Source organism: Fulmarus glacialis, unplaced genomic scaffold (assembly GCF_000690835.1).
Source record: "Fulmarus glacialis isolate BGI_N327 unplaced genomic scaffold, ASM69083v1 scaffold7956, whole genome shotgun sequence".
Classification (NCBI taxonomy): domain Eukaryota; kingdom Metazoa; phylum Chordata; class Aves; order Procellariiformes; family Procellariidae; genus Fulmarus; species Fulmarus glacialis.
The window spans coordinates 57,684-82,596 of NW_009219964.1; the positions used below are offsets into that span (position 1 = coordinate 57,684).

Sequence of the window (24,913 nt, forward strand, 5' to 3'; positions counted from 1 at the left end):
GAGACTTTTTCTGTCCGTGTGTGCCATGCTAGCTTCCAAGGAAAGCCTAGCTGGCAACAAATGCTACCTTTGAGTGAGCGTATAGATTTTCAACAAAATATGTTAGAGTACTCAGATTTCCGTGGTAGAGGCAAGCTCCATTTTTATAATGAAATGCATTGTTGAATATTGCAAGTATGTTTTTGCACCAAAACAGTAGCAAATACCCAGAGACTGGTTATGAGCCTCAGGAACCCCTGCACGTGTTCTGAAGTGTGTGCGATGACTGTCTTCTGTTGCATTGCAGAAGTAAAACTGTTCCTGAAACTGTGCTTTTGTGCCGAGTTGCAGGGTTTGTAACGGGAGCTTGTGTGCTGTCGGAGTATTTAGCCTGGCTCTCGGCCAAGGTGTACCTTGTGAAGTGCTCCGTGGCCACCAGAAGCAAGGGGAGCGTGGGTCAGAGGCGGATGTACAGACTGCTGGAGCGGAGCTGGTGTAAACTGCAGAGCGTGACTCCGATCTGGTCACGGGTGGCTTTCCCTCTGAAGAGGGATGATGTTAGATAATTTCTGCAGCTGGTGGGTTTTTAGCTAGAAAGCTAAAGCTGAGGAGCTGGCTGTCTCTGTAACTAGCCCGGACTTCACTGGTTTCGGCAAGAGTTACCTTTGGTGAGGCTTGTTAGACCAAAGACAAATTTCCTGTGAAAAAACAGAGGGAAGGAGGGATGGCATGTGGCCAGGAACCTGCACCTCTCACTGTCGTCGAGGTCATGGTATAAGGCTTGTATTTGGCTGAAGGAAAAGGTTGAAAAAGTTTTATTTTTATTTTGATGTAGAAAAAGATTTTAAAACCTTTTTACGCTTTTCACAAAAGAGTTCTGGTTTTCCAGCCAGCCCGGTCAGCTGTCCTCTAAATAGAGGAAAGTTCATAATTTTAAAGCCTTTCACTTGGAGACAGCCCAGGTAAGGGCTGGTGTGGCAGCGCTGTGTCCTGGCTACCCTGAGTCCCTTTCTGGGTAGCTTCAGTGGTGACCCCGTCTGGTGTTGGAACCTGGAAAACACGCTGGTGCCTGCGTCGTTCCCCATCTCCATCCCCTGCACCGCTTGCCGCAAGGGTGCGAGAAGCCCCTGTCTGGGTTGCGCTCCGGTGTGAATAACCATTTTGTTCTTCGCTTCGTCCTTACAGATCACTTGGTGGCCCACGGACGTATGGCCGAGAAGGAAGCCCGGAGAAAGTTCAAGCAAATAGTGGCTGCTGTCAACTTTTGTCACTGTCGTAATATAGTCCACAGAGATCTGAAGGCAGAAAATCTACTTCTGGATGCTAACCTTAACATCAAAATAGCAGGTGAGCTAAGACTAGCAGTGTGGGAGGAAGGCAGCTGCTTTCAGAAGTTAATAAATGTAGGCATTGGCTGCTTCCAGGTATTCAGAAAGAAGGAAGCACAGTGCAGCTAAAGGAAGCTTTGGATTTCTGTGTGGCCTGCTGCCCAGAGCTGAAACTGCCAGGTTGTAGCCAGGAGATTTGTATCTCCCTTCAAGTAGCGCAAAATAAAAGAAAAAAAAAAAAGGCTGGTTTGGCTTCGTAAGCAGATATGCGGCTATAGATACTGCAGTGTTCCAATACACTGGATAATGGGCGAGACTAATATTAAAAAATTGAGCTTGTTTTGAGTCCTGCTGCCAGTTTAGGACTTCTTTGAAGCAGGTCGGACTAGGTGAGAGAGAAAGAATGGAAAGTAAGGATGACAGCGTTTGTGGTAGAGCCGTGAAGGGGAAACAGCACTCTTGGAATCATTTCACTATGCTGTCTGACAGAGCAAGAGAATTAGCCCCAGTGCTTTGGGTATTTTATTCATTGCAGGGAGAGAGGCTGAAGTTACTAAATAAACAGGCCCTTACAGTCTGTTCCCAGCGTTTTGCTGGGCAGTGGGGTTTTTTGCTAGTAACTGCCCTTCCAGAGAGCTTGCACCTTGGGCAGTTTCTAGGCTGACCTAACACAGGCCTGCGTGTCTGTGATCCTCTTGTACATGAGACCGAGCCTTGGCTGCTGAGCTCTGTGATGCACTGGCTAGACTTGACTTTATTTAGCTTTGTGGGATTATGTAGCAACAGATTGAAACAAGAGGATTTAATATTGCCCTGGTCATCTCATTTCCTGGGCTTTTGAATTGGAAGAGCTCATACTTACCATTTAATTCTACTAGAGCCTAATGCATAGCAGAGCATTTTTGGAAAGCGCTTTGTTGCCCCCTCTTAATAGACTTCCTTGGAGAGCCTGTTGGCTTTTACAAGTGTTTGTAACTTGATTTTTTTTATTTTTTTTTTTTTAGAAAGTGCTTAGGGCTATAAAACTTTTCAGTCTGTGAGCAATTTTAATACTGGGAGTTGGGGAATACTCTGCTAGCTTGATACCATCTTGGAGAGAGGAAACAATCTTGTTTGTCGCGTTGATGTTCTCTTATGTACCATCTGGAGGTGTTAGAGTAGAGTTTAATATTTGATTTGTAGTAAAATGATTAGTAATTTCTTAGGTTTCTCTCATCCTCACTTTGTGAGGCGGGAGTAGGGAAGGAATAGAAAGGAGTGAAGGACTTTATGAAACTTCCTCCGGATGCTTAATAGTATGAACCATGTCCTCCCTGGCACAAGGATGATAACCTGCTCTTTGCTGTTCTGTGAGCAGAAGATGAGTAAGGACACATCGCTGATGAAATATGAGTGGTTCGTAGTGTTTCCTGTGTGTTAGGTGACTCTGTGCTGCCTTGCGCTGTACAGCATTTCATGGCCAGCTGAAAGCCTGATAGCTCACGCTTCCCAGGACCGCGCTGTGTGCGGTCACAGAGAGAAACATACCGACAATACGGGGAAAATGGCTTGGTTTTGCCAGTCAGACTCATTTCCTACAGTTGGGCAAGAGCCTCCCTACTGAAGGAGGGCGGCAGCAAGTGCCTGTTGGTAACTGCTGCACGGGGCAGTGGAGGGAATTGGTGGCAGGTGATGGAGATCCTATGAGAAAGGCTGTTCAGGAGGTCTTTATAAGCAGCACTTGCTGGTATCTGTTTTATGCAAACAGATGCACTAGTGATTTGAGGCCATCTTGTGTTCATGGGGTAAAATCTAATCTGTGCGTAGGGGGAGAGGGTGCCTAGCAAATAAAAAGAAAGAAGTTAAAAACTAACCCAGGTAGAAACTGGACTACGGCTGGATTTCCTAAAGAAATGTCCATATGAGCATGCTGACAAGCTCTGTGAACATCTGAAAATTGTGGAAACTTTTTTTTATCTAAGGGAGTTGGAAACTATTTTCCTTTCAAATCTCTGCTCCCAGAATGGACTCTAGAAGATAGTTCCCACCCTGGTGGTGGCAGTGTTTTACTTGGCAGGAAGATGTAGTAGTGATTTGAAAAGTAGCCTGGAAAAGCTGGTTTATGGTATAGGATTTTCCAAGTATTAAGTTTTGTCCCTATAACTCCTTAATTACAACTTGACAGCAGCTCTTCCATTGTTTCAAGAGCAAAAAAAAGCAGCAATAGCAACTGATGTCTTTCACACCAGACCTCCCAGAATAAATACTACAGAAATGCACAAAGCCCTGTTACACAGGGTGGAGGATCAGCTAAACCTTCACTGCCAAACCCTTTAACCGTGTCTAACTCAAACCTCTTAATCATGTGTTTAATGTTCAGCTGAAGGAAGCTATAGATATATATCGAGTGTCTTCTGAAGGCTCTGCTTGGTAGGTCTGGTCACTTTTTATCTGCCAATACAGATAGCCTGAAGGATGCAATGAGCCAGCGTGTCATCTCAAACACAAGAGCTGAGACTGGGGCTACAACTTTGTGGTTCTTCTGATACCCATATGCGCAGCCTTTAGTAATGTGCATAATTGAATCAGCTTTTGGAGTTTTTCAGACTCTCACCAGTGCAGATTTTCTAGCACTGACCTCCGTACGCAGCTTTGCATCCCTTACTCGGCATTAGTTAAGTAAGTGACGCTTAGCAGGATAGTGTAGCAGTCTTGAAGTGGGTTAATGCTGCTGTTCTCACTTGGTGGTGACTACAAGTGTGCTTTTTGGATTTGGGGTTTTTTTTGATTGATTGCAGCTATACTATTTTTCCGTAAACAGTAAGATACAAACACTGTTACCCTGGCTCTCATTTTTCCCATGGATGCTTTTTCTCCAGTGTACCTTCTCAGAGTCTGAGTCAGTAGCTGCTGGCACTACGTTCACTTGTGCTCCCAGTCAGAGAGTTCAGCCAGGAGTTGAGATTATTGCTAAATACCCAGGCCTTCCTGGGGTATGGTTTCAGAGAGGAATCTGATCTATGCATTGCTTTGCATTCGTTTGCAAGAGTCTGCTCGCTCTTTCACCTTCTGAGGATAAAAGTCCCTGTTGTGCAGATACTAAAGCCAGCTCCCTGAAGCTCTGCTCTGAGGAAACGTGAGGGACTGGGCCCGCTTTTTTGTAGCACAGAGATGTATCTTTTAAATATTTTCCCTGTATCACATCATCGTGACTTTTACCTTGCTCTTTAAAAAAATGCCCTTTTCCCTCTGCATCTGTTTGTGGAATGAGACCTGGTTGCTCCCTGGGGATTTGGATTTATACATCTCCTTGGACTGGGGTGACTTGTCATAGTTTTTAAGAAAGTTTATTTAAGTTATAGTTTGTTTTTTTGTTTGGTTTAGATTTTGTTTTGTTGTTTTGTTGCTTTGGGGTTTTCGAATCCCCCCCCCCCTTAACTTTTTTGGGGGCTTTTAAAAAGCCTGCTGATTTCACCAGCCTTGACCTCAGTTCATGCAGCACAGGTGGGTTCTGGAAGCTGTTTCCAGCCTTTGAGCAGTGCTTCGTGTAAGACGGAGCCGTCTGGCTCCAGCTCCCCGCAGAGACGAGCAGCGTGACTCACCCGGAGCCCGGAAAGTGCTGGGTAGAGCAGCAGCTCTCCACAGGGAGAGGTTTTTCAACCTGAAATCCAGGGCAGCTGTGGGATGACGGCGGGAGCTCCAGGACCTGCTGGTTGAACACCGACGTGCTTGCGGCATCTCTGCCCTCCTAGGCCGGCTCTCTCAGGAGAGGCTCTGCGGGGTTGCTCTCTCTGCCCAACTCCTCTCCACTGTCAGAAAGAGCTGTGAACTTGTGGGCTAATTTCAACCCCATGTGAAAGAGGGGTAGAGTTTCAAAGACAGCCAATCTCCTGCAGCTCTTACGAAGCAGAGAAGGTTGCAGGAGGCAGCTGTTGCATGTCTGTTCAGAGGCAGTGGCGGCTGCCAGCTGGCGTGGCGCAGCTCTGCCCTTGCTGCAGAATGCGCTGCTGCTTGCTTGCCGTGCCGCCGTCGAACGGGGCTCGTCGGCGTGACGGGTTAGTGGGCTGGTGCGGCTGCGCGGGGAACACCTCGTTCCTCTGTCCTGTGCAGAGCTGGAGCTGGTGCCGGGCTGCACGGTGCAATATTCACTGCTTTGAAAATACGGTTCGTTCCCAAAGTGTTGCAAAGCCCACTCAAGTACATACAAGGATAAATAAAAGTAACTAAACCAGAATAATTTGCTCAAAATATGTGAAGTACCAAAATTCCAGCATGTTCTTGCACAGTCAGAAGGAGTTTACATCTAAACTTGACTACAAATGCTTTGTTATTAGGAGACGGAAATACGTTTAGTGCTGTAGTTTGTATTGCTTGCTCTGGTGGCCGTAATTCAGGCACTTGTTACACATCCTACTTTAAACGTGAGGCAGAACAGCTCAAAAGCTTGCAGAGGTGGAAAAGACGATTGTGCAGCTGTGTGCTATTTCCCTGAAATAGTCCTCCAAAGGCTGACTGCTCTTATGTTTTGGAAGTTTAGATGACTTCATTTCCAACAGTGAAAACCCAAAGGGTGTTTAACTGCCTTGTTTTGATACTGTGATGCTTTTAAAGAACATTTACCATCTCTGTGCTCTGTTTTGAGGTAGGGTTTGAGCAGCGTTGTCTGTACTCCAGGTATTTCCGCAGGAACATGCCACACTAGGTATTCTTCACAAGCGTAAACCATCTCCGCGTTGAGAATTTTGCCCCCTGCGAAGGGATGGGAAGAAGGACAGTTGGCTGTACCGTCCTGGAGTTGAGCTAGCAGGAGCTGTGCCGGCTGCGCTTGCTGTGCCGAGCTGTGCTAGGTGGTCTGCTGAGTTTTGCAGAAGCTGTTTGAAGGAGGAGAGTCACCTGAAATTAGGTCATGGAAAATCCTGTAAGGAAAGCAGCGATCGCAAGCAGGAGCACGGACTCAGCAGTTAGCGCATTGTCTGCGGAGTACCGGTGGGGTTTTCTGTGCCTGCTGCACAGAGGTGTTGGTCCTCACTGGCCTCACTCTACTGTATATTTTTGCCACGATGCTTTTTGGTTTAATCAGAATTTGCAAACTGAGTATTTCTTGCCATCCTTGTTTTTTCCAGCATTTCACACACAAGCCTGCCGTGAGGATCTGCTGCTGGTGCAAATGCCATGAAAAATGCCCTTGTTGCTGTGGGTCCCTGTCTGTGTGCGTTAATGTCACTCAGCCTCCTGCTAGCACACTTCTAGCAGAAACACAGGCAAAGCAGTTTGCAGATAACCTTTGCAGCACGGCTCCTTCTGATAGAGCTTGCTTGCAAGGACACCCTGTTCACGGGACATGGAGACGCCTCTCTGTGACTGTATATCTGCTTTTTTCAATTGAGGTGAAAAAGAAAGAAATTATGAATGAGGATTCCTTCTTATAAGAAAAAGGTCACTTTTCTTGAATCCAGACTTTGATTTCTTTACTCTGTTTCCAGTGCAAGTCCCAGCTGTGTGCCAGGGGGTGGCAAGTTAATTAGCAGAGAATGCCATTAGTGCCCACGTAAGCTGATGGTTGACTGCTTGTAAGGTTAAGACCTTTCTTCTAATTTCTCTTGTGGGATTTATTATTTGCTCCTTGAATTATTTGACTTGGTTTGTAGAGCTGCCTACCATAACTGAAGTTTCCAGCTCATGTAGTGCTTTCTGGAAAATCAAAATTTCCCGTTCTCTTTGTCTTTGTCTGCGTTCTGTCCTTGCTGGCGGCTGCTCTGGCCCTCATGAAGTTGTGAAACGTGACATCGGAGAAGCTGAGGGTTGGAAATTAACACACAAGATTTATGTGAGATTTCTTGGACATAAGGTGGAAGCCTCGTTCCAAACCATCCACCTGACTTGCAGCAACCCTAGTTGATCTGATTGCTGGTGTATTGACTCCAGCATGGAAATCACGTGGCTGAAAAGTGAAGAGCAAACTTTTGGAAAGATCTTTGTGTTCTGCTAAGCAAAAGCAATATGGTTGTAGTGTGTGAAGCAGGCCTAAGGCATGGTATTTTGCAGCAGGTTAAATGGGGTGTGTTTTATATTGTATGAAGTGGATGTGCCGCTGTTAATACTTGGTCGTCTTTTGTCTCAGTACGGAGAGAAGTTGCACACTGTCCAGGTGGTTTCAGTGTTGCTCTTACTCTTCTTGCCTCTTTTGCACTCTTGTTTCTCTGATGTCTGTGTATCAGTTATCTGTTACGGGATTGTATGTGACTTTACTAGACTTGGCAAATTACTTAAATACCATTTGTTTAGGGCATTTGGAGTGGACTGTATTCTTCTAATAAGTTCTCTTTGTTCTTTCAGATTTTGGGTTCAGTAACATCTTCACACCTGGTCAGCTGCTTAAAACCTGGTGTGGGAGTCCTCCCTATGCTGCTCCAGAGCTCTTTGAGGGAAAGGAATACGATGGGCCAAAGGTTGACATCTGGGTATGCGATGAACCTTTTTCTCTCTTACTTTGATCTCATTTTTGCTCTGTTTGTTTGGCTTCGCTTCCCGAATACTTAGTACGTGTCTCAGAGAAAAGTCCATGATACGGCAAAAAATGTTTTTCGAAGAAATGCTTTTAGAATTTTATTCTGGTTACTATGTCACATGTTTTCTTTATTGGGAGGCACGATGCCAAAATGCATTTTAATTTAGTTTCCCAAAAATATGGTTCACTTCGTTGCTGTTGAATGGCAGAGTACTTGCTGTGGTAGGGCTTGATCTGGCAGAGCTGAAAGAGGCAACTTCAAGTTTTGCTCTAGGAGGTTTTTGCAGGGAGCACATTAGTGCAGAGACTTGGGACGGTCTCCTCCGTGGCACTAGCTGTGCAACGCAAAGCCTGCTTTGCCCTGCAGCCCTGCCTTTCAACACCGGCTCAGTTGCCTGCTGTCCTGCCTCTTCTCCTCACGGGGCTCCCCGAGCTCTGCCAGCCAAGCCGGAGGAGCGGGAGGGAAGGGTGGCATAGCCAGGTTTGAAATGGCCACGCCGTCACAGCAGCATTCGCTTGGCTGAAGCTGTGTTTGGTCTGGGCATGCAGGTTGCCCAGAGCCTCCTGCCGCGGTGGTGCGGGGCTGCCCCGGGCGTGCTGGGGCCGTAGGCTTCTTTTAACCGTTGAGGCTTCTGAGGCTCCAAAGAAAGTCTAAATTAGGCTTGACGTTTGAAGGAGGAATTAGGCTGGCCTGGGACTGAGATGTCAACAAGGTCCTTTCCATTGGGATTTGCTTTTTCTTTATTTTATTCTATTTAAATGACATTTACCGCAATTAACTGCAGTCTCCCGATCTCTCCCTCTAACGTTGCTGATGTGACCTTTGTTTCGGATGCAGAGTCTTGGTGTGGTGCTGTACGTGCTGGTCTGCGGTGCTCTGCCCTTCGACGGGAGCACGCTGCAGAACCTGCGGGCAAGGGTGCTCAGTGGGAAATTTCGCATTCCATTTTTCATGTCCACAGGTAAGGGGTGCGCGCACCGCGGCGCGCCTGCAGCGCTGGGCAGGCGCTGGTCGCGTCTCTGCTTACAGATTCTTTGGAGCGCTTAAATTATAGTATACTAGTTGATTTATATGCCGGTGAAGTGGTATGCCAGGAAGCTTATCCGCTGGATGGTGGTTTGTAACGTAAGCTAAAATGAGTTCTGCATCTAGAATTTAGAAACCGAAATACTCTTACTGAAAATCCCAGCTTTCATGTATATAACTATGCAAACTATAGCAAAATGTTAGCAAAGATATACTCCTCCTAAATTTTAGGAAATGTGAAAGCTAAAAATGGAATAGCGATTTAGGAATATAGAAGCTTTCACTATACCTGTTTTAGACGAGAAGCTTTTTACAGCATTACGGCACATGAATTTCCAGCAATAACCCTATCAGAGCTGAATGTCTATGTCCTGTTTCTGCAAAAATGCTTCTGAATGCTTGAGTGATAAGTCTTGTTTCTGAAAAGTGTGATTAATTCTCAGATAAAACCAACTTCACTTAAGAACGAGTCATATGTAGGTTCTTGGTTGCCTGCTCTCAGATTAAGGAATAATTTTGCATGGGCTGCGTGGAGTTTCCCAGCTGAAAGCTTCCTTGCCTGCCTTATTACTTATGCAAAAGGTTCTCTTCATGCAGAAAATGCATGATAAAACCTGTGGTGCTTTTAAAGCAAGCTTAGATCCCACCCCAAATGGGGGAGAGCCTCAGCAGACCCCCATGCTGGCAGCGCACACGTAATACAATGGAGAAATCATTCACAGCGAGCTGTTGCTGAGTGGGGAATGTTCAGAGGATACTTTGCCCTTCAGCCCCCAAAAGCCAGCTGTGTTCCCTGGCCAGTGCCGGCAAGGTGGGGAGGGACAGGGTGACAGCATGCCACCTAGGGGCTCCGGCAAACAGCACAGGGGCCAGGTGGCCTGGGTGGCTTCCTTCCTAGCGTGGGGAAATCAAATGTCTGCAGCAACATGGCGCGTCGGGGACTGAACGGTGTGAAGCGCAGAAGGAGAAGCGGTATTTTTGCTATGTATGACTTCCTAGAGAAGTGCGTCGCTTTGAAAGAAAAAAGCGCTTTCGCCCTTGCAGCACGAAAGGCTGCCTCCTGCAGAAGTCGTGTCCCTCCCCGCGGGATACCCAGCCTCTCTCTTCCCTTGCAGAATGTGAACATCTGATCCGCCACATGCTGGTCTTAGACCCAAGCAAGCGGCTCTCCATGGAGCAGATCTGCAAACACAAGTGGATGAAGCTTGGGGAGGCTGATGCAGAGTTTGACAGGGTGAGAAGCAGAAGCGAGCTGGTGTGCGAGCGGGATCTGCATGGTGCCTGCGGGGCTGCAAACAGGCTCCGGGCATGCAGTGCTGCAATGTGCGCTTCAGCTGTTTGAGAACTCACATTCCGAGCACTGGTGTGCTGCCTTTCCGCTTTCTGTGTCTCCTGGTCTTGCTTTCCACGTCGCTCCTCATCTACGTATATCTTTGTATCTTTCCCCTTGGCATTGAGAGCCTAAGGCCCTAGATTTTGAATTGGTGTGCCATCAGCCTTCAAAGCTCATGCCAGCTTGCAGCCAGAGCCTGGTGCATTGGTTCTTCAGAGCGTTATGACTCATCGGTGTGCCTTTGGGAATGTCGGCACTGAAATCTGTGTCTCTGCTCTTACAGCTGATAGCAGAGTGTCAGCACCTGAAGACTGAGAGGCAGATGGAGCCGCTGAATGAGGATGTGTTGCTGGCAATGGCGGACATGGGGCTGGACAAGGAGCGCACAATTCAGGTAAGCCACCACAGCTGACAGTCATGTCCTGCCTGTTCCCGTTGGAGAACAAATGGCCTTGTTTGTTTATCACCTTTAGTAACCCAGCAACCTCAGCACAGTACAGAGCATATTTTATTGCTTGACAAAAAGAACTGATCACTTTGTCTTTCTCCTCTTTTAGTCATTAAGAGCCGATGCTTATGATCACTACAGTGCAATCTACAGCCTGCTCTGCGACCGTCCCTGTTCCCATTGGAGAACAAATGGCCTTGTTTGTTGTTTATCACCTCTAGTAACCCAGCAACCTCAGCACAGTACAGAGCATATTTTATTGCTTGACAAAAAGAACTGATCACTTTGTCTTTCTCCTCTTTTAGTCATTAAGAGCCGATGCTTATGATCACTACAGTGCAATCTACAGCCTGCTCTGCGACCGTCTGAAGAGACACAAGAATCTGCGCATTGCAGCATCTCCAAGTATGCCACGGACCATGACCTTCCCCACCTCTGCTAACATCCAGGTAGATCCTGCTTGCATAATGTTCTTCCAGCCCTGGAAGGCCAGCCAGTCCCTTACCTGCTAAATTCAGACTTGCTTGTGAGTGTCCTCATCCTGGCAGGACTGTCAAAACGTTCCTTGTCTGAGAACTTCATGTGTATTTAGGGTGCCATAATCCTGAGATTAGGAACAGTTTGTTCATTGGCTGTGGGTTTAGCGAATACCCTTCAGACAGTGTCTTGTGTTAGCTTAGTGACAGAGGAGAGGAGGCAATGTGAGGGTTACTGGTGGGGAGCTAGAGTTTGCAGACCAGGACTGCTGTGCAGTGCTTCTTCCTCGCTTTGTGCTGCTGTCCAAGAAATTAATAGTTCCTTTAAGAGAGGCCAGGTCATAAGGGAAGCAGAAGAGATGCTGACCCTGCCTGAGCAGAAGTGAGGGGGGTAGATGAGGCAACCTCTTGAGAATTAAGAATAAACAGATCCTCACTGGCTCCAGGGTAATCTCCCTATTCCCAGGTGGTTAGGGCTGTGCACTGGTGTTAATCCGGCAGTGTTTGCAAAGGGCTTGTAAGAGATGCTAGCTTCATGTCTTCTGATCTTGACCTCTCTGCGTAGCAGACAGAACAGACAGGCAATACCATGAGCATCAACGTGCCACAAGTCCAGCTCATCAACCCTGAAAACCAGATTGTAGAGGTGAGGTACTCCCCTTGATGACCCCTGCAAGTTCTTTTCCTGGGCTTGCATTGAAGCCTTTTGCTTGATCCTCACGTCGTATTTCAACATCTCCAATGTTTTGCCTGCCCAGACTGACGGAACAATGAACTTGGACAGTGATGAAGGGGAAGAGCCATCACCTGAAGCTCTGGTCCGTTACCTTTCGATGAGAAGGCACACAGTTGGAGTAGCTGACCCACGGTTAGTATTGGACTCTCAGCTCCCTGATGGAGGATTAAGGGAACTTGAAGATTTACTCCTAGCACATGACTTTGGTCCTTCCGAGATATCACAGATTTATTCATGTGCTACATTGGCAGATGAGAGGCTAATGCCTTAAGGGGACTTCTGGGCTCTGTGGTATATAAGAGTTGATACCTTTTGGACTAGCAGTGGTCTCCAGTTTCTGGGCTGGGAAATACACTTCACAGCATGCCCCTCAGACCCAGGTCTCTGCTTCATTCTAGCCAGACCAGGTGGTGATAAGTGCATGTATCTGTATCATAGCTGGTATCAAACCTTTGGTTTCCCGCTCCTGCTGTGAGTGGCTTGGAGCTATTTCTGCAAACTTGATTTTTGCTAGATAGAGAAAGAAATTCAAGGTACCTCTTTAGCAAAAGCGTTCTTTTAAATGTCCTAGTCCCCTTGCACAACTTGGTTAATATTTCAGCTGAGGACGAGGATGGGATTCTTTCCTTCCCTTCTTCCTGATTAGCTCTGTGTAAGCTATAGCAGTGTTGGCTGGTGCGCAAGCCAAATTCTCACCTAAGCTGCATTGCTGTCATGTCCTAGCTGAAGTTTTTTGTGATAAATGCGATCGAGATTAATGCAAAGAGCTAGTTCTGGCAAATCTCAACTTGGAGGGGAAAAAAAAAAAGGACAAATGAAAACCGAAGAGTTGCTTGGCTATTCTCTGTGACCATTTTCCAGAGCAATAAGAAGCCTTTTGTGGAGGGAAGCTGAGTGCACTGGGCCTGCGGGTGGTTCTCTTCGCGTCATTGCTAATTCACCTGTCTATAAATGTGATTGCACAGGACGGAAGTCATGGAAGATCTGCAGAAGCTCCTGCCTGGCTTCCCCCGTGTCACTCCTCAGGCTCCATTCCTGCAGGTGACCCCAAATGTGAACTTCATGCACAATGTGCTGCCTAGGCAGAACCTGCAGCCCACGGGTCAGCTGGAGTACAAGGTACTGACCGATGCATGTGCTCCCTGCTGCCGTCTGTGCCCCACTGGCACGTGGGTGTGTGTTTGTGCTCGCGCTTGCTCTCTCTATTTGCCAGTTCCTTGGACTCCATAAGCTTCAGGAGGTACCCTCTTGCTGTCTCTTTAGGTATGATTCTAGTTGGTTCCTTAAAAAGCTGAAGAATGAAAGAACACTGCAATATGAAATTAATTACGGGGCTGGGGAGAAATAGGACTGCGCTGCTTGGCTTCGGAGCTGCAGGTTGCAGCCTGCCTGGCAACTAAAGCAGAGTGCAGGGAAATGGGGAGTTAAACACCACTTTTCCACTGACACTGCCTCTCTCTGCCCCACTTCAACTCTAAGGTGTGGGTGATTAGTCCCTTGTCTCTCCTGAAGCCCAGAAGGCTTGTCTTCTCTCGTGCCAATGTCTGGGTTTGTGACCTTAGTGCTCAGATACTGGAAGGATCTGAACGGGGTTGATAACTGCGCTGTCTGTGCTTCCCAGGAGCAGTCCCTGCTGCAGCCCCCTACCCTGCAGCTGCTGAATGGCATGGGCCCTCTGGGGCGGAGGGCATCAGATGGCGGAGCTAACATCCAGTTACACGCACAGCAACTGCTGAAACGTCCTCGAGGTCCGTCTCCGCTCGTCACTATGACGCCAGTAAGTAGCAAAAGGAAAGAAGAGAACTGGTGGTGTGCTTATAAATATCTTCTCCCGCAGGCAGAGGTGACCGCCTCCAGGTCATAGCAGACAGAGTAGCACTCTGGAAGCATTGCAGGGAGTGTGCCCCCTTGCTTCCAAAGGTTCATCCCCTCCGGAGCAGCAGAGTGCTCTGTCCCATTGTGGGAGAGTTGCTGTGCTTTCCTGTAGCTAGCAGCTGAGATGGTATTCCTCTTTGGAATTGACAAAGTGTTTGTGAATTTTTTTTATGGTTGCTTTTCTTCTCCTTTGCTGATCTAATAGAGAAAACTAAAATCTCCATCGTGGGCGTTAATGTACGTTTTCCTTGAGGCATTTGTATCACGGAATTTTCCTGGTAGCACCAAAAGAAGCAGCAACCTTGTACAGGCAGTTCTGCTTGGGGAAGGAATGTCAGAAGGGGTCCTTGGTGCTGCAGAGGAGCTGGCATGTATTCTTGTGAAAGCCTGTTTGGGAAGGTCAGGTGTCCGCTGTGCGGATCGGACCACGCTGGCTGCCTTCTGGAACCCATGGCTTCTCTTCTCTCTGCAGGCTGTCCCAGCTGTCACCCCTGTGGATGAGGAGAGCTCTGATGGGGAGCCAGATCAGGAAGCTGTGCAGAGGTAACCCCCAGTCTGTTAACATTTGCCCTTATTACCCTCAAAGAGGCTCACCCTGTGGTGTTCCACAGCTGAATTAAAACACGAGCAACCTCATCACAGGCAACAGTGTTGATTACAGCAAAGGCTCAACATTTCTCTTGTCCTTGTGGGTGTTGATTACTGTAGGCAATTACTCCTCTGACACGACTAGGTGCTTACAAAGCTGGATTCCCCCTGAAATGGTTAGCTGTTTGAGCATAGGTTCTCCAGAAACTCTGAAACCGCTAAATTCCTTTGCTTAGTGTGCACCAGCATGCAATCCACACTAACCTGCAAAATGAGTGCTAAGTGATTCACCCCTCCCTGCTGAGTGACGGAGGTAGGAAGATCTCATCTGTGGCCTTGGGTGTCAATGCAGCTTTTGTATCAAGACATGCAGTAAACATCCAACTCTGATGCCTTAAAGTGAGCTTGCTGGAAATACGGGTACCTCTAGCTTCTAATTTTAGCAGTAGGCCTTAAAATAGTCTGCTCCAGTAAGGAAATGATTATTAGATATCAGGCTGGAAACTTCTGTTCTCTTTGTCTGCTCCAAACACGTACTGGGAAGCAGGTAGAATATGCTTGTACTTTCTCAATCCGTGAAAACACTAACCATGTCCTTGCTAACATTTTCTTAGTAGCTTTTGCGTAGTTTCTTCTCTGCTAACCAGCTGGTGCACTACATGTGGTGGGTGTGGTTACGGAGTGCTCCTACTTCTTACCTCAAATTTGAAAAGTTTTCTGGATTCCCCCCCCCAGTTTGTACAGGCCGGCACCTCGAGGAAGGTAGCATTTCCTCAGGGGCTGCACCTGGGAGAAGGATTCAAATTGGGGGTTGGTTGCAGGCAGAGAAACACTGGGGTGGGTGGAGGTCGTACTCCAGAGCCTTTGCCAGCTCTTCTCCTTTCAGTGCTCCAGAGCGAAGGGGGGATTTGAACGGTGGGTGTGTGCAGTGACAGATTGTGCAGAGTGTGCGCTGAGACTCCTTTTGCCTACCTGAGCTTAGAAAGTCAAGGCTGGTAGATGTGAAAGAACTCGCTTCCAGCCCTCCTTAGCTGACACAGCCCTTCAGCAGAGCACATCTTGTGTTTTCTGTGTAGCCTTACACTCTAGTTCTTCACCACCCTCATCTTTGCTCACTCTCACAGTATTTTCCAGCTTCACGAGCTGCTTTTCATCCACTGAGCCTCGGTACTGGGAAGGTACGTGCTCATGACCTGCCCCAGCTGCAGGGGAGCACGATGAAAGAAAGGAGGCTAAGTCGTAGTAGTGAGGAGGTGAAGGGTGTGCACCTCATCTCCGGGCACTGTAGGCTGCGTTCAGCCCCCGTTAAGCTGCTGTACCCTAACTGTGTGCTGTCCTCCCTAGCAGGGCTCAGGAGCACAGAGTCTATACGCAGCTGTGCTGCCTAGATAGCTATTAAAAGCTGTAATTTAGGGCCCATGAAGTCCACTGACAACACCTCAGGTGGTAGACAGTCTTTCTGACTGTGCAAATCGGATAAATCTGATTCTTGGCAAAGGGATGCCTGGACATCTTACCTGGGCAGACTTTCACCTCTCCTATTCTAAAACCTAAGGTTTCAGTTGAGTCTTTAAGTTGAAGTGTTAGCTCAGCTGGAAACACGTTGAAACCCACATGCAGTATTTTGTAGGTTGCAAGCCACTGAAATGTTCAGATCCCACTGAAAGGCAAGTCTCCTTGGACTCATAGGTCCCGTTGCTCTTGACAGTGCTGCCCTCAGTCCTTTCATACCACACGTTCTTCTTCCACCAGATGACCCAGAAAAAGCCCCATCCAGGTTGTGTGTTGACTTGCTCTCCACCCCCTTATGTTGCAACATGTCAGTAGTCATCAGAGGAGAAGGGTAAATAGCATTAACATCAGGGACAGATGCAAATATTTAGCTTCTCAGAACACAGCTTTGAACACTCTGTATGCAGCCACCAGTGAGCAGTTTTTGCCCTTCTTAATCTGACCTTGAAAACAGAGCATAGTCTTTTCTCTGTTCCAGGGAACAGTCCCATCTCCTTTGAGCTTTGGGAAACTTTCTTCCACCCGAAACACTGTTATAGCTCATGATTGGATTGTTCCCTGGAGGTCTGAAATAAAATGATCTTAGCAAGCCACAACTGTAAAGCTCTTTGGGAAACTTTCTCCGTCTGCATCAAATGATTCTTAAACAGCTAATGGCACAGACTTTGGCAAGTTACCACAACGCTAAGCACTCTTCATTCTGTTAACTTGCTGTCTTCTGCTTAAGTGGCTTCAGTAGCTAGCAAAGAGAAGCTGGGTTTGGAGAAGGCAACAACTTTATTGCTTGCTGCTCTTCTGTGCTTCATCGGTTGAAGTTGCAGGGAGCCTTAGCAGGGGAAAAGAGTGAATTCTCCATTAGTATCCCTGGTGTCGCTGCCCAAGTGATCTTTGTCACAGTTACCACAGCTGCCTTGTTGCTGCTGGTTCACAAGAGTAGAAATAGTTGAGTTCGTAAGTGGGCATTCATCTCACCTGGCCTTGAGTGGGTAAAGTGCTAGCCCCCCTGCTCGTCACAAGCCGGGGCATCCTGGGTAGGTGCTTTGTTCGTTATCTCTTCTGGCCCTGTGCCCCCAGCTGCCCTGATCATCGCTGCAGCCCGTAATTAGCAATTCAGGGCAGCAGCTGTCGGAGCTGTGTGGCCCTTCGTTACATCCTTGCCAAAGCAGAGGATCCTCGTTTTGCCCTGCGTGCTCCCTCAGTCTTTAGAGGGTTTGCAGAAGAACTGAAGTCTCTTAGTTCCAGTGCAGAGGGTGCTTTAGTTTAAGCTGCTGCCCCCGTGCTCTGGTGTAAGAGGCGAGCTCAGCCTTCGCGCTGGGGGCTGCGGCTCCAGAGGAAGGGACCTCCCGCTGCTCGGTTTCCCTCGCTGGCTTTGCCCTGCGCATCGCTGGGCGATTTCCGACTCCCCGGAGAGTGGAGCAGGGACTAGATGGCGCACTCGGACCGGGCTGGGCACCAGCCCTACCTCTGCCGAGCGCCCTTCCTCCTGCTCCTCAGGCAGCCGCAGGCTCTACCCACCCGTAATCTCTGGTGGGGTAGCCCTCGCGCACCCTTCCCCTGCTGTGACAAGCTGGCTGCTGCTCGGGTTAGGCCCGGGGTAGGCAAAGGCCATCCTGCAAGGGTGCAGGCGAGCGGCAGCTCCGCTCTGCGCCCGTTCTCTGGCCAGCTCTTGCTAGGATTATCTGTGACTCGTCTCTTGGCTCCGTGCATGCAGCAGACTTCCCCATGGCTCAGTGGGGCCTTGTGAGAGGGAGGCAGACCTGCTGTAGTGGAGTGAATCCCCGTTGAGGGCAGGTAGTCACCTGGGTATTCCCAAAGGGATATACTGGCATTCCCCTTGAGATGAAACGTGGCTTTCCTGCTGGGAAGAGCAAATGGCTACTCTTTCCTTCGGAGGCTGGCAGTAGCACACAAGCAGCTGAAACAACACTTGTCCCCTAAGCACTGAAGACCCAGTGATGTGATGGGCATGGGCAGCGTGTCCGTGGCGTGCTTCTCCCCGGTTGGTTCTGAGCACTGCAGCAAGCATTCTTCCTTCCCGTTTACTCTGGATTATCTAACGCTCCCTGTTTTTGGAGTACTCCCATCAGTCTCTTAAAAATGTGCTCCTGCTTGTTGCAGATACTTGGCAAATAGGTCAAAAAGGCACACTCTGGCAATGACCAACCCTACAGCTGAAATCCCTCCAGACTTGCAGAGGCAGCTAGGACAGCAGTCCTTCCGACCCCGGGCTTGGGCTCCACACCTGGTACCCGATCAGCACCGGTGAGTAATGGCACCGGCCGTTCGGGCAGCTTTGCGCCAGGAAACCTGCTCAGATGTTGTCCGGAGTGGAGCACTGAGGACATCCCGCTTGGCAGGGAGGGGTGAGGAGGAGGAACAAGTACAAAGAGCAGACCCACAGAGCAGAGGGTGTTCGACCGCGCTGGGGACGCTGGAGTTCTGCGCGGGCTCCGTGCCTGCAGATACAAGCAACGCAGGGGCAGGAATCGGCTGGCTCTTCCCCTCCAGTCCCGTTTTTGTGGCTGGAGATGATTTGCCAGAATGGCTGCCGTCACATAAGGGTTGGGAATAAGCTATTCATTTTAGAAGAAAGCTTTTCTCTATTGTAATGGTAGGTGTCAAGCTAGCGGTAGATGGCAGATTTTCTACAGAACTTTTTTGGAGGCAGATGCAGGCAAAAGACTGCACCGAGAGTCATCTACGCCAGAGCTTAAGAACCTCACTGTTCTGCACCAGAGTTGTGTGTTTTGACTGCAAAGTCTCTTTGCAAAGCTCCTCAAGAGTCGTTTTATTTCTGATCTGAACCCCTGATGGGAGTGATGTGGGGAAAGGAAGCTGGGGTGGGAAGAAAAAATCACAATGTCTGGGAAAGAGGGGAACTCTGCAGATTGGATCTAAACACACTCAAAATGTGTGGGTGGGGCACTCCTGATGGAGAGAGGGGCTAATTTGACACACAGAGTCCTTGCCACAGCAGCAAACCGGAGATGCTAATGCCACAGAGGGAGCTTAAGAACCGGTGCTCTGAACCTCTCAGTGCTGAGAGTGCAAACCAGCTGCAAACTGCAGAGTTTGCTGCCTGTTGGTCTCGACTGTTGAGAAAGCAGTCGCCTACCAGGCTAGATTGGTGCTCGTGTTCCATCTTTCAGCCAGCTCACCCTGGCAAGCTTGACAAAGCGCTTTCTATTGTAGCCAGATACCTGCTGAGCTGAGCACTGATGTAATCAGCAGAGACAGGTGAACTCTGAGCAGACTGAGACAGTGCTAGTGCCACGCTGGAACTCCGGAAAACCAAGATAAGCACCTCTATACCCTGAAGTTACTCCCTCACAGAGGTGCTTGGGGGATGGGAAGAGCAGGAGGGGAACGATTTCTAGGGTCACAGCTTGATAGGAAGAGGAGTGCAGCTTGCAAAACAACCAGAATGTGCTGTGTCCTGCTTTAAGGATTGCTTCAAATCGTAAAGGTAAGCTGGATCCCTCACGCACTGCAGGAATTGATTTTTTACAGGACTGTTAAAACACACTTACCCTGTAAATACGTTGGTGTCACCTCTGGCTCTTGGCTGTGGAGTCCTGAGGCTGTTGCATCATGAACAGGGTGGTATCTGCTCATTCCACCCTCGGTGTCGTAACGCGCTGTGAGCCTGCCTCGTGTTTTACCTGCGAAATCATGGAAACTTCATCTGACCATGGCCTAAACAGATTGCCCCATGTTGTGTCCCAGACACATATGGCACAGAAACCACTAGCAGTCTTGTGTTATTACATAAATAGACCTCGGTTATTGAATAGCAGATGGGTTTTATTTTAGCACTTAACATATTTTAAGCCATCTTCTTATGTAGCACCCGGTTTTGGTCACGATAACTTAGTATCTGAAAGCAGAATTGAAGTACAACAATTGTACGAGGCAGTGCAATTGTTCTGCCTTGGCTACGTGGGTTTGGGAGCCCCAGCGTAGTTTTATCTGTAGCTTCTGCTTTCCATCAGTACAACAGGAGATCAAATGAATCGGGATAATGGATGGGATGGCATCAAAAGGCAGGGGCACAGCTCTGTCCTTGGAAGAAAGTTGTGTGTCATCTATAGAAACTGAAGTACATCCTGCTAAGGCAGACCAAGTGACAGGAGCTGAACCCAGCATGCTGGAAGTGGTCCAGCGTCAGTCACCTTCTGATAAGGGGGAGCCTCTCCAGGAGAAATAGTGTCACTTCTTGGAAAAGGCCTCAGTAAAGAGCCATATTCAGACTAGCCACGGCAGTAACGCGCCTGCAGGAATGCAGTTCAGGACCACACCAGTGTGCAGCCAGATGGGCTCCTGTTGGGTTTAGTGCCAGGATGTCAGAGGTGCTGTAAAGACCACATCTCCATGACCTTCTCACAGACAAGGGCCGCAGCTGGAGCCTGTACCATTAAGTATTGTTTGCTGGGTTTTATAGATTGCATTTGCACAGAAACCATCAGGGCAGGCAGAGAAACCTGATTCTGTTTGTTGTAAGGCACATTGTGGCGTGTGTATGGACAGTTAGCTTTGCTAATGGTAACACAGGTTGCACCTAATGGCAGGACAGGAGCTTAGCGCTTGACTTTGATAATGGGGAGCCCCAACTTTGGAAGAAGAGAGCTCCTGAAAAAAAATCTGGCTCCCTCTGATGGTGAAGAAGAAACCTTATTGTGAAGAGAAAGTGCTTGTAGTTCCCAGGGCACAGTTGTCTCAACGCTGGCTATGTTTGCTTTTCAAACATACCCATTCTGATTGCCCAGTGCCAAGCATCCAGGCAACTGGGAGACTGGATGTGAAGTGACAGCTTGGTTAATGCATTAGAAAGATTTCCCCTACTGTGCAGGTTATGTTCCTGCCCTCTGTTTTTAATTCAGTGCACCTCTAAGCATGGATGCCGGCCCCCCTTCCTCCTCAGAGGCTGCAGAACACATCGGGCTCCTTTCTCCATGTGCCCCTCCTGTTTTCCGCAGGCATCAGATGTAGTCAGGGGCCCTGGGGAGCTGGAAGGCTCAAGAAGTGGCTACTGAAGAGGTGGATTTACATTTTTAGGATGCTGAATGGTTTCTGTAAACCTTTTCCATCTGAGGGATAGATGCATCTGATTGGATGGACAATGAGTTGCTGCCCATCTGGAGTCTGGTTTGTGGCGGAGTCATCTCCAACCTTAAAACACATTTATCTGCCCAGGAACCGAGGATACTTGGTAATCCTGTTCACGGTGATGATGGCACTTTATTTTTTGATCTAAACCGTGATTTATTCCGGGTGAGTGGGCAGGTAGAACTTGGCATGGGTGGTGTAAATTAAATGTCTCTGTACCGGAGTTTGTTTTTTAGCTGGTATCACTAACCCACTTCCCCATGTGTTCAGTTCTATTTACAAGGACTCAAATACTCTGCACCTCCCCACCGAACGCTTCTCCCCGGTTCGGCGCTTCTCTGATGGTGCTGCCAGCATCCAGGCTTTCAAAGCCCACCTGGAGAAGATGGGCAATAACAGTAGCATCAAACAGCTTCAGCAGGTAAAAGAGCGGGGTGGGGAGCCTCGAAAGAGCCTCTGCAAGGGCTTTTTATTGTCTCAGCCTTGCTGCTTCAGGAAGCAAAAGGTGAAATCTTTACCGCTAATGGCTGTGGACACGCAGTGGCTTTCCAGCCAAGGAGCTGTTCCCCTCTGTATATCCACAGCAACCCTGCTGAGTGTCCTCTAAATGTACGTGCTGTTCACCTGCAAGCTGGGAACATTGGGGGCTTCCACCCTCCTCTTTCTGGGGAGCAAACCACGTGCTGTGCCCACCTGTGGGCTGTTCTGCCTGCCCTCGCGGGTCCCACCAGCACTGTCAGACTGCGGCTGCCGCTCTCCCACGTTTCCTGTGGCAGCAAAGTTTTGGGGCTGATCCAGAGCGTCCCGGGAAAAGGACAGTTCCTGCCGCCAGAGTTTGGAGTGTATTGTACGCTATTCCCTACGCAGCCAGCGCACGTCTTATCAATGGCTTGAGTGGGATTTGGCCCCAGGACAGGACTTTCACCTTGCAACTCGGTAGAAATACGAGATGCTCTTTTCACCTTGAAGTTATCATTACTAGAGCTTTGTGCTTGCATTTTTAAGGGAACGCAATGGTACTAGCTTGGTGTCATGTGCATCCTTTTCTGTTGTCTAAGGCTTGAGCTAGCCATGTTATTACACGCCTGATTCTATCAAATTAAATGGATTAGGCTTTCTTTACTGGCTTTTTCAGACAGGTAGGCTGCAGGTGTGCAGAAAAAGGTCGCTTAGAGGGCGTGTTGGATTCGTTACAGGAGTGCGAGCAGCTTCAGAAGATGTATGGTGGGCACATGGACGAGAGGACGCTGGAGAAGACACAGCAGCAGCACATGTTGTACCAGCAGGAGCAGCACCATCAGATTCTTCATCAGCAGATTCAGGTACTGGAGCCTGAGCCAGACCTTCTGAAGTCTTAGCTGTGTTTTCCTGCATTGCTGCAGAAACAACTACTCGGTTCCCGGTGGGATTGAGGAGGGTAGATTGCTCGGCTTGCTGTAATGAGAAGCAAGCCTGAAAGACTTCAGCAGTGATGTTTGCGCAGCTGCTGCGACAGCCAGAGCTGCGTTCAGGGATTGAGTATTTGGTGAATCTGGATATGTTCTATTTCACCAATCAGTGTTTTCTAAATTGACTAGTTGAGACTGCAGTTATTGATTGCAAACACTTCTTGTCTTCTTCTGGTGCCTGGTTCAGGACTGTATCCGGCCACCCCAGCCATCTCCACCCTTGCAAGCTCCATGTGAAAACCAGCCAGCTCTGCTCACTCACCAGCTTCAGAGGTAAAGAAATTGCTTCAGTAAAGCTCTGGGGAATGGGTTTCACTCTTACTCAAGCCCAGGGATGAGGTAATGCCCTTAGAGTCCGGCGTGGAGTTGGAAATGTATAAAGTTAGAATGGCATAGCCAGTTCCCAGGTGAATGTGCCTGGTCCTTTTAGCTGGATTCTGTCTGAAGGACTTCTAGAAGCAGAGAAACATGATTCAAAGGCACAAATCTGCTTTGAACAGATGATGGACAGCTCTGCCTTTTGACCGGCTTGAAAATGCGTTACCTTCAGTAGCTGGTTTCTCTCGTGCTTTCTACTCAGAGCTGCTGCTGGATGTCTCTCGCCTTGTCAGGCTTTTGGTTAGGTAACGGTCCTTGGCTTCAGTACCCAGACTTGTAGATGAGGCAGGCTGAATTATGGAAAGGAGAAAGGAAGGTTTCTCACCGGCCACAGTGAGTCAGGAGGCGAGCCTGCGGTGTCCTTGTCCCTGGGTTTCTGTTGTAGCCACCGGATTGTGCTCAGTACCCGTGTGACCTAGGCAGGTCAGGTGGCTCTCAGAAGAGAAGCCAAGCTGTAAAGAGCTTGGGATCCCAAACGAGGGCTTTATGGTGTTTATTTGAAACAAGAGAAACGCAGCATTTGGCATCAGCTCTCACAGTTGAGAAGGCATCTTAATGAGGAGCAGGCATGATGAAAAGGTGCTTGTTTCCCTGCGTAGGTTACGGATTCAGCCATCCAGCCCGCCCCCGAACCACCCTAATAACCATCTCTTCAGGCAACCAAACAGCAGCCCACCTCCCGTGAGCAGCAGCGTGCTCCAGCCCCACGGTAAGTGCTGGCAGTTTACTGAGCCATCTGCGCTCCTCTGGGCGGGCCACTTGGCAGAACCCCATGGTCCTATCAAACCTCCGGGGAAAACAGTGTGGGGGGGTGCCGGGGGCTTCGGTTCCCCCCTGCGGCCTGGTCCTCGTGCGGTTTGCTGATGATGTAAAAGATTCTCCATCTGGCAGCAAGGGCTGGTGTTATCGAGAGCTTGCGAGGAGCTGCCAGCTGGAATGTGCTGTTGGGTTTCTTGTCATAAGATCCTTACTTATCGCTCCTGGGGGTGGGGAGGAAGGCCTGATATTCTCGGGTTTATGCAAATCACTGTCAGCTCCGCTTTGTTTCTCTTTCTGTGCAAGGGGCTCTAGCTGTGACCTTTGCACGCTGGCACAGCGTGACGGAGCGGTCGGGAGTAGCGCTCCTCACCACCCCAGACACGTACTGGGACTCCCAGTGTGGCCCAGAGGCCCCCCAGACACGTACTGGGCCTCCCAGTGTGGCCCAGAGGAGCAGCAGCTCCCGCGCGGGGCAGATCTCCCTCCCGAGCCTTGCCGCAGGCTGGCGCGGGTGCTGACGGTCTTTGTTCCTCGTAGGTGCCGCCTCCCAGTCCCAGTTCCAAGGGATGCCATCCCACAACACAATCTTCCCGCAGTCCGGTAACTGTTCCCCTCCCCCAACCATGGGGCTGACGTGCCTGGGCCTGCAGCAGCAGTCGCAGCCTCAGCAGGTCACTATCCAAGTGCAGGAGCCCGGCGACATGGTCAGCAACAACCTCCTGCAAGGGGCCTCTGTGGCCGGGCAGGGCATGTCCTCCCACGCGCGGGGCATGCCCATCAGCCCCAGCGCCAACCAGATCCAGATGCAGCACCGCGCTAACCTGATGGCCTCCCTCACCTACGGCCACAGGCAGCTGTCCAAGCAGCTCAGCGCCGACAGCGCCGAGTCGCACAGGTAAGGCCTCTGCACCGCTTCCCCGAGCTTGGGAGCGGGGAGGAAGAAGTGGGGGCAGGCGTCTGAGGCTGAGACGTGGTTTCCTCGCCAGGCCGGGGCTGCGCTGCACTGGTTTCGGGGAGCGAGCTGTCTCCCTGCCCCTGGGCAGCGGTTCCTGAGCCAGGTCAGGGCTCTGGGAGCCCGCAGGGCTGCTCTATCACGTGGCTTAGGGAGCACCTCCTGCCCAGAAGCAGCTCTGTCTGCTTCCTGACCAGAGAATGCAGCCCGGCATGCCTCACCGAGCCGGAGCTGCTGCAGTGCAGTCACTTGTTCTTTTCTGTTCTTTGCAGTCTGAACATGAACAGGTATCCCCCCGCCAACTACGACCAGGTGCACTTACACCCCCACCTGTTCCCAGAGCAGCCTCGCGTTTCCCCCAGCAACTACAGCCCATCGGGAGGAGTTGGGTTTCCTCCAGCTCAGCAAGCTCTGAAAGTCCCGCAGCTTGACCAGTATCCCAGTTTCCCGCAAAACGCACATCAGCAACAGCAGCACTACA

At 49.4% G+C, this 24,913-nt stretch overlaps 1 protein-coding gene across 1 annotated transcript in view; it reads left to right on the top strand.

Moving 5' to 3' along the window:
• SIK3 (SIK family kinase 3) overlaps positions 1 to 24,913 on the top strand; it is a 40,689-nt gene that overhangs the window by 9,074 nt on the left and 6,702 nt on the right. Inside the window, 17 exon segments of the mRNA XM_009580573.1 lie at positions 1,165 to 1,326; positions 7,623 to 7,747; positions 8,633 to 8,756; positions 9,937 to 10,055; positions 10,438 to 10,548; positions 11,647 to 11,724; positions 11,837 to 11,946; positions 12,780 to 12,933; positions 13,436 to 13,591; positions 14,162 to 14,232; positions 17,908 to 18,051; positions 21,166 to 21,316; positions 22,092 to 22,217; positions 22,531 to 22,616; positions 23,321 to 23,430; positions 24,018 to 24,375; positions 24,851 to 24,913. The exon segment at positions 24,851 to 24,913 is cut by the window's right edge and continues 653 nt beyond it. Of these exon segments, the coding sequence (XP_009578868.1) occupies positions 1,165 to 1,326; positions 7,623 to 7,747; positions 8,633 to 8,756; positions 9,937 to 10,055; positions 10,438 to 10,548; positions 11,647 to 11,724; positions 11,837 to 11,946; positions 12,780 to 12,933; positions 13,436 to 13,591; positions 14,162 to 14,232; positions 17,908 to 18,051; positions 21,166 to 21,316; positions 22,092 to 22,217; positions 22,531 to 22,616; positions 23,321 to 23,430; positions 24,018 to 24,375; positions 24,851 to 24,913 (2,248 nt within the window).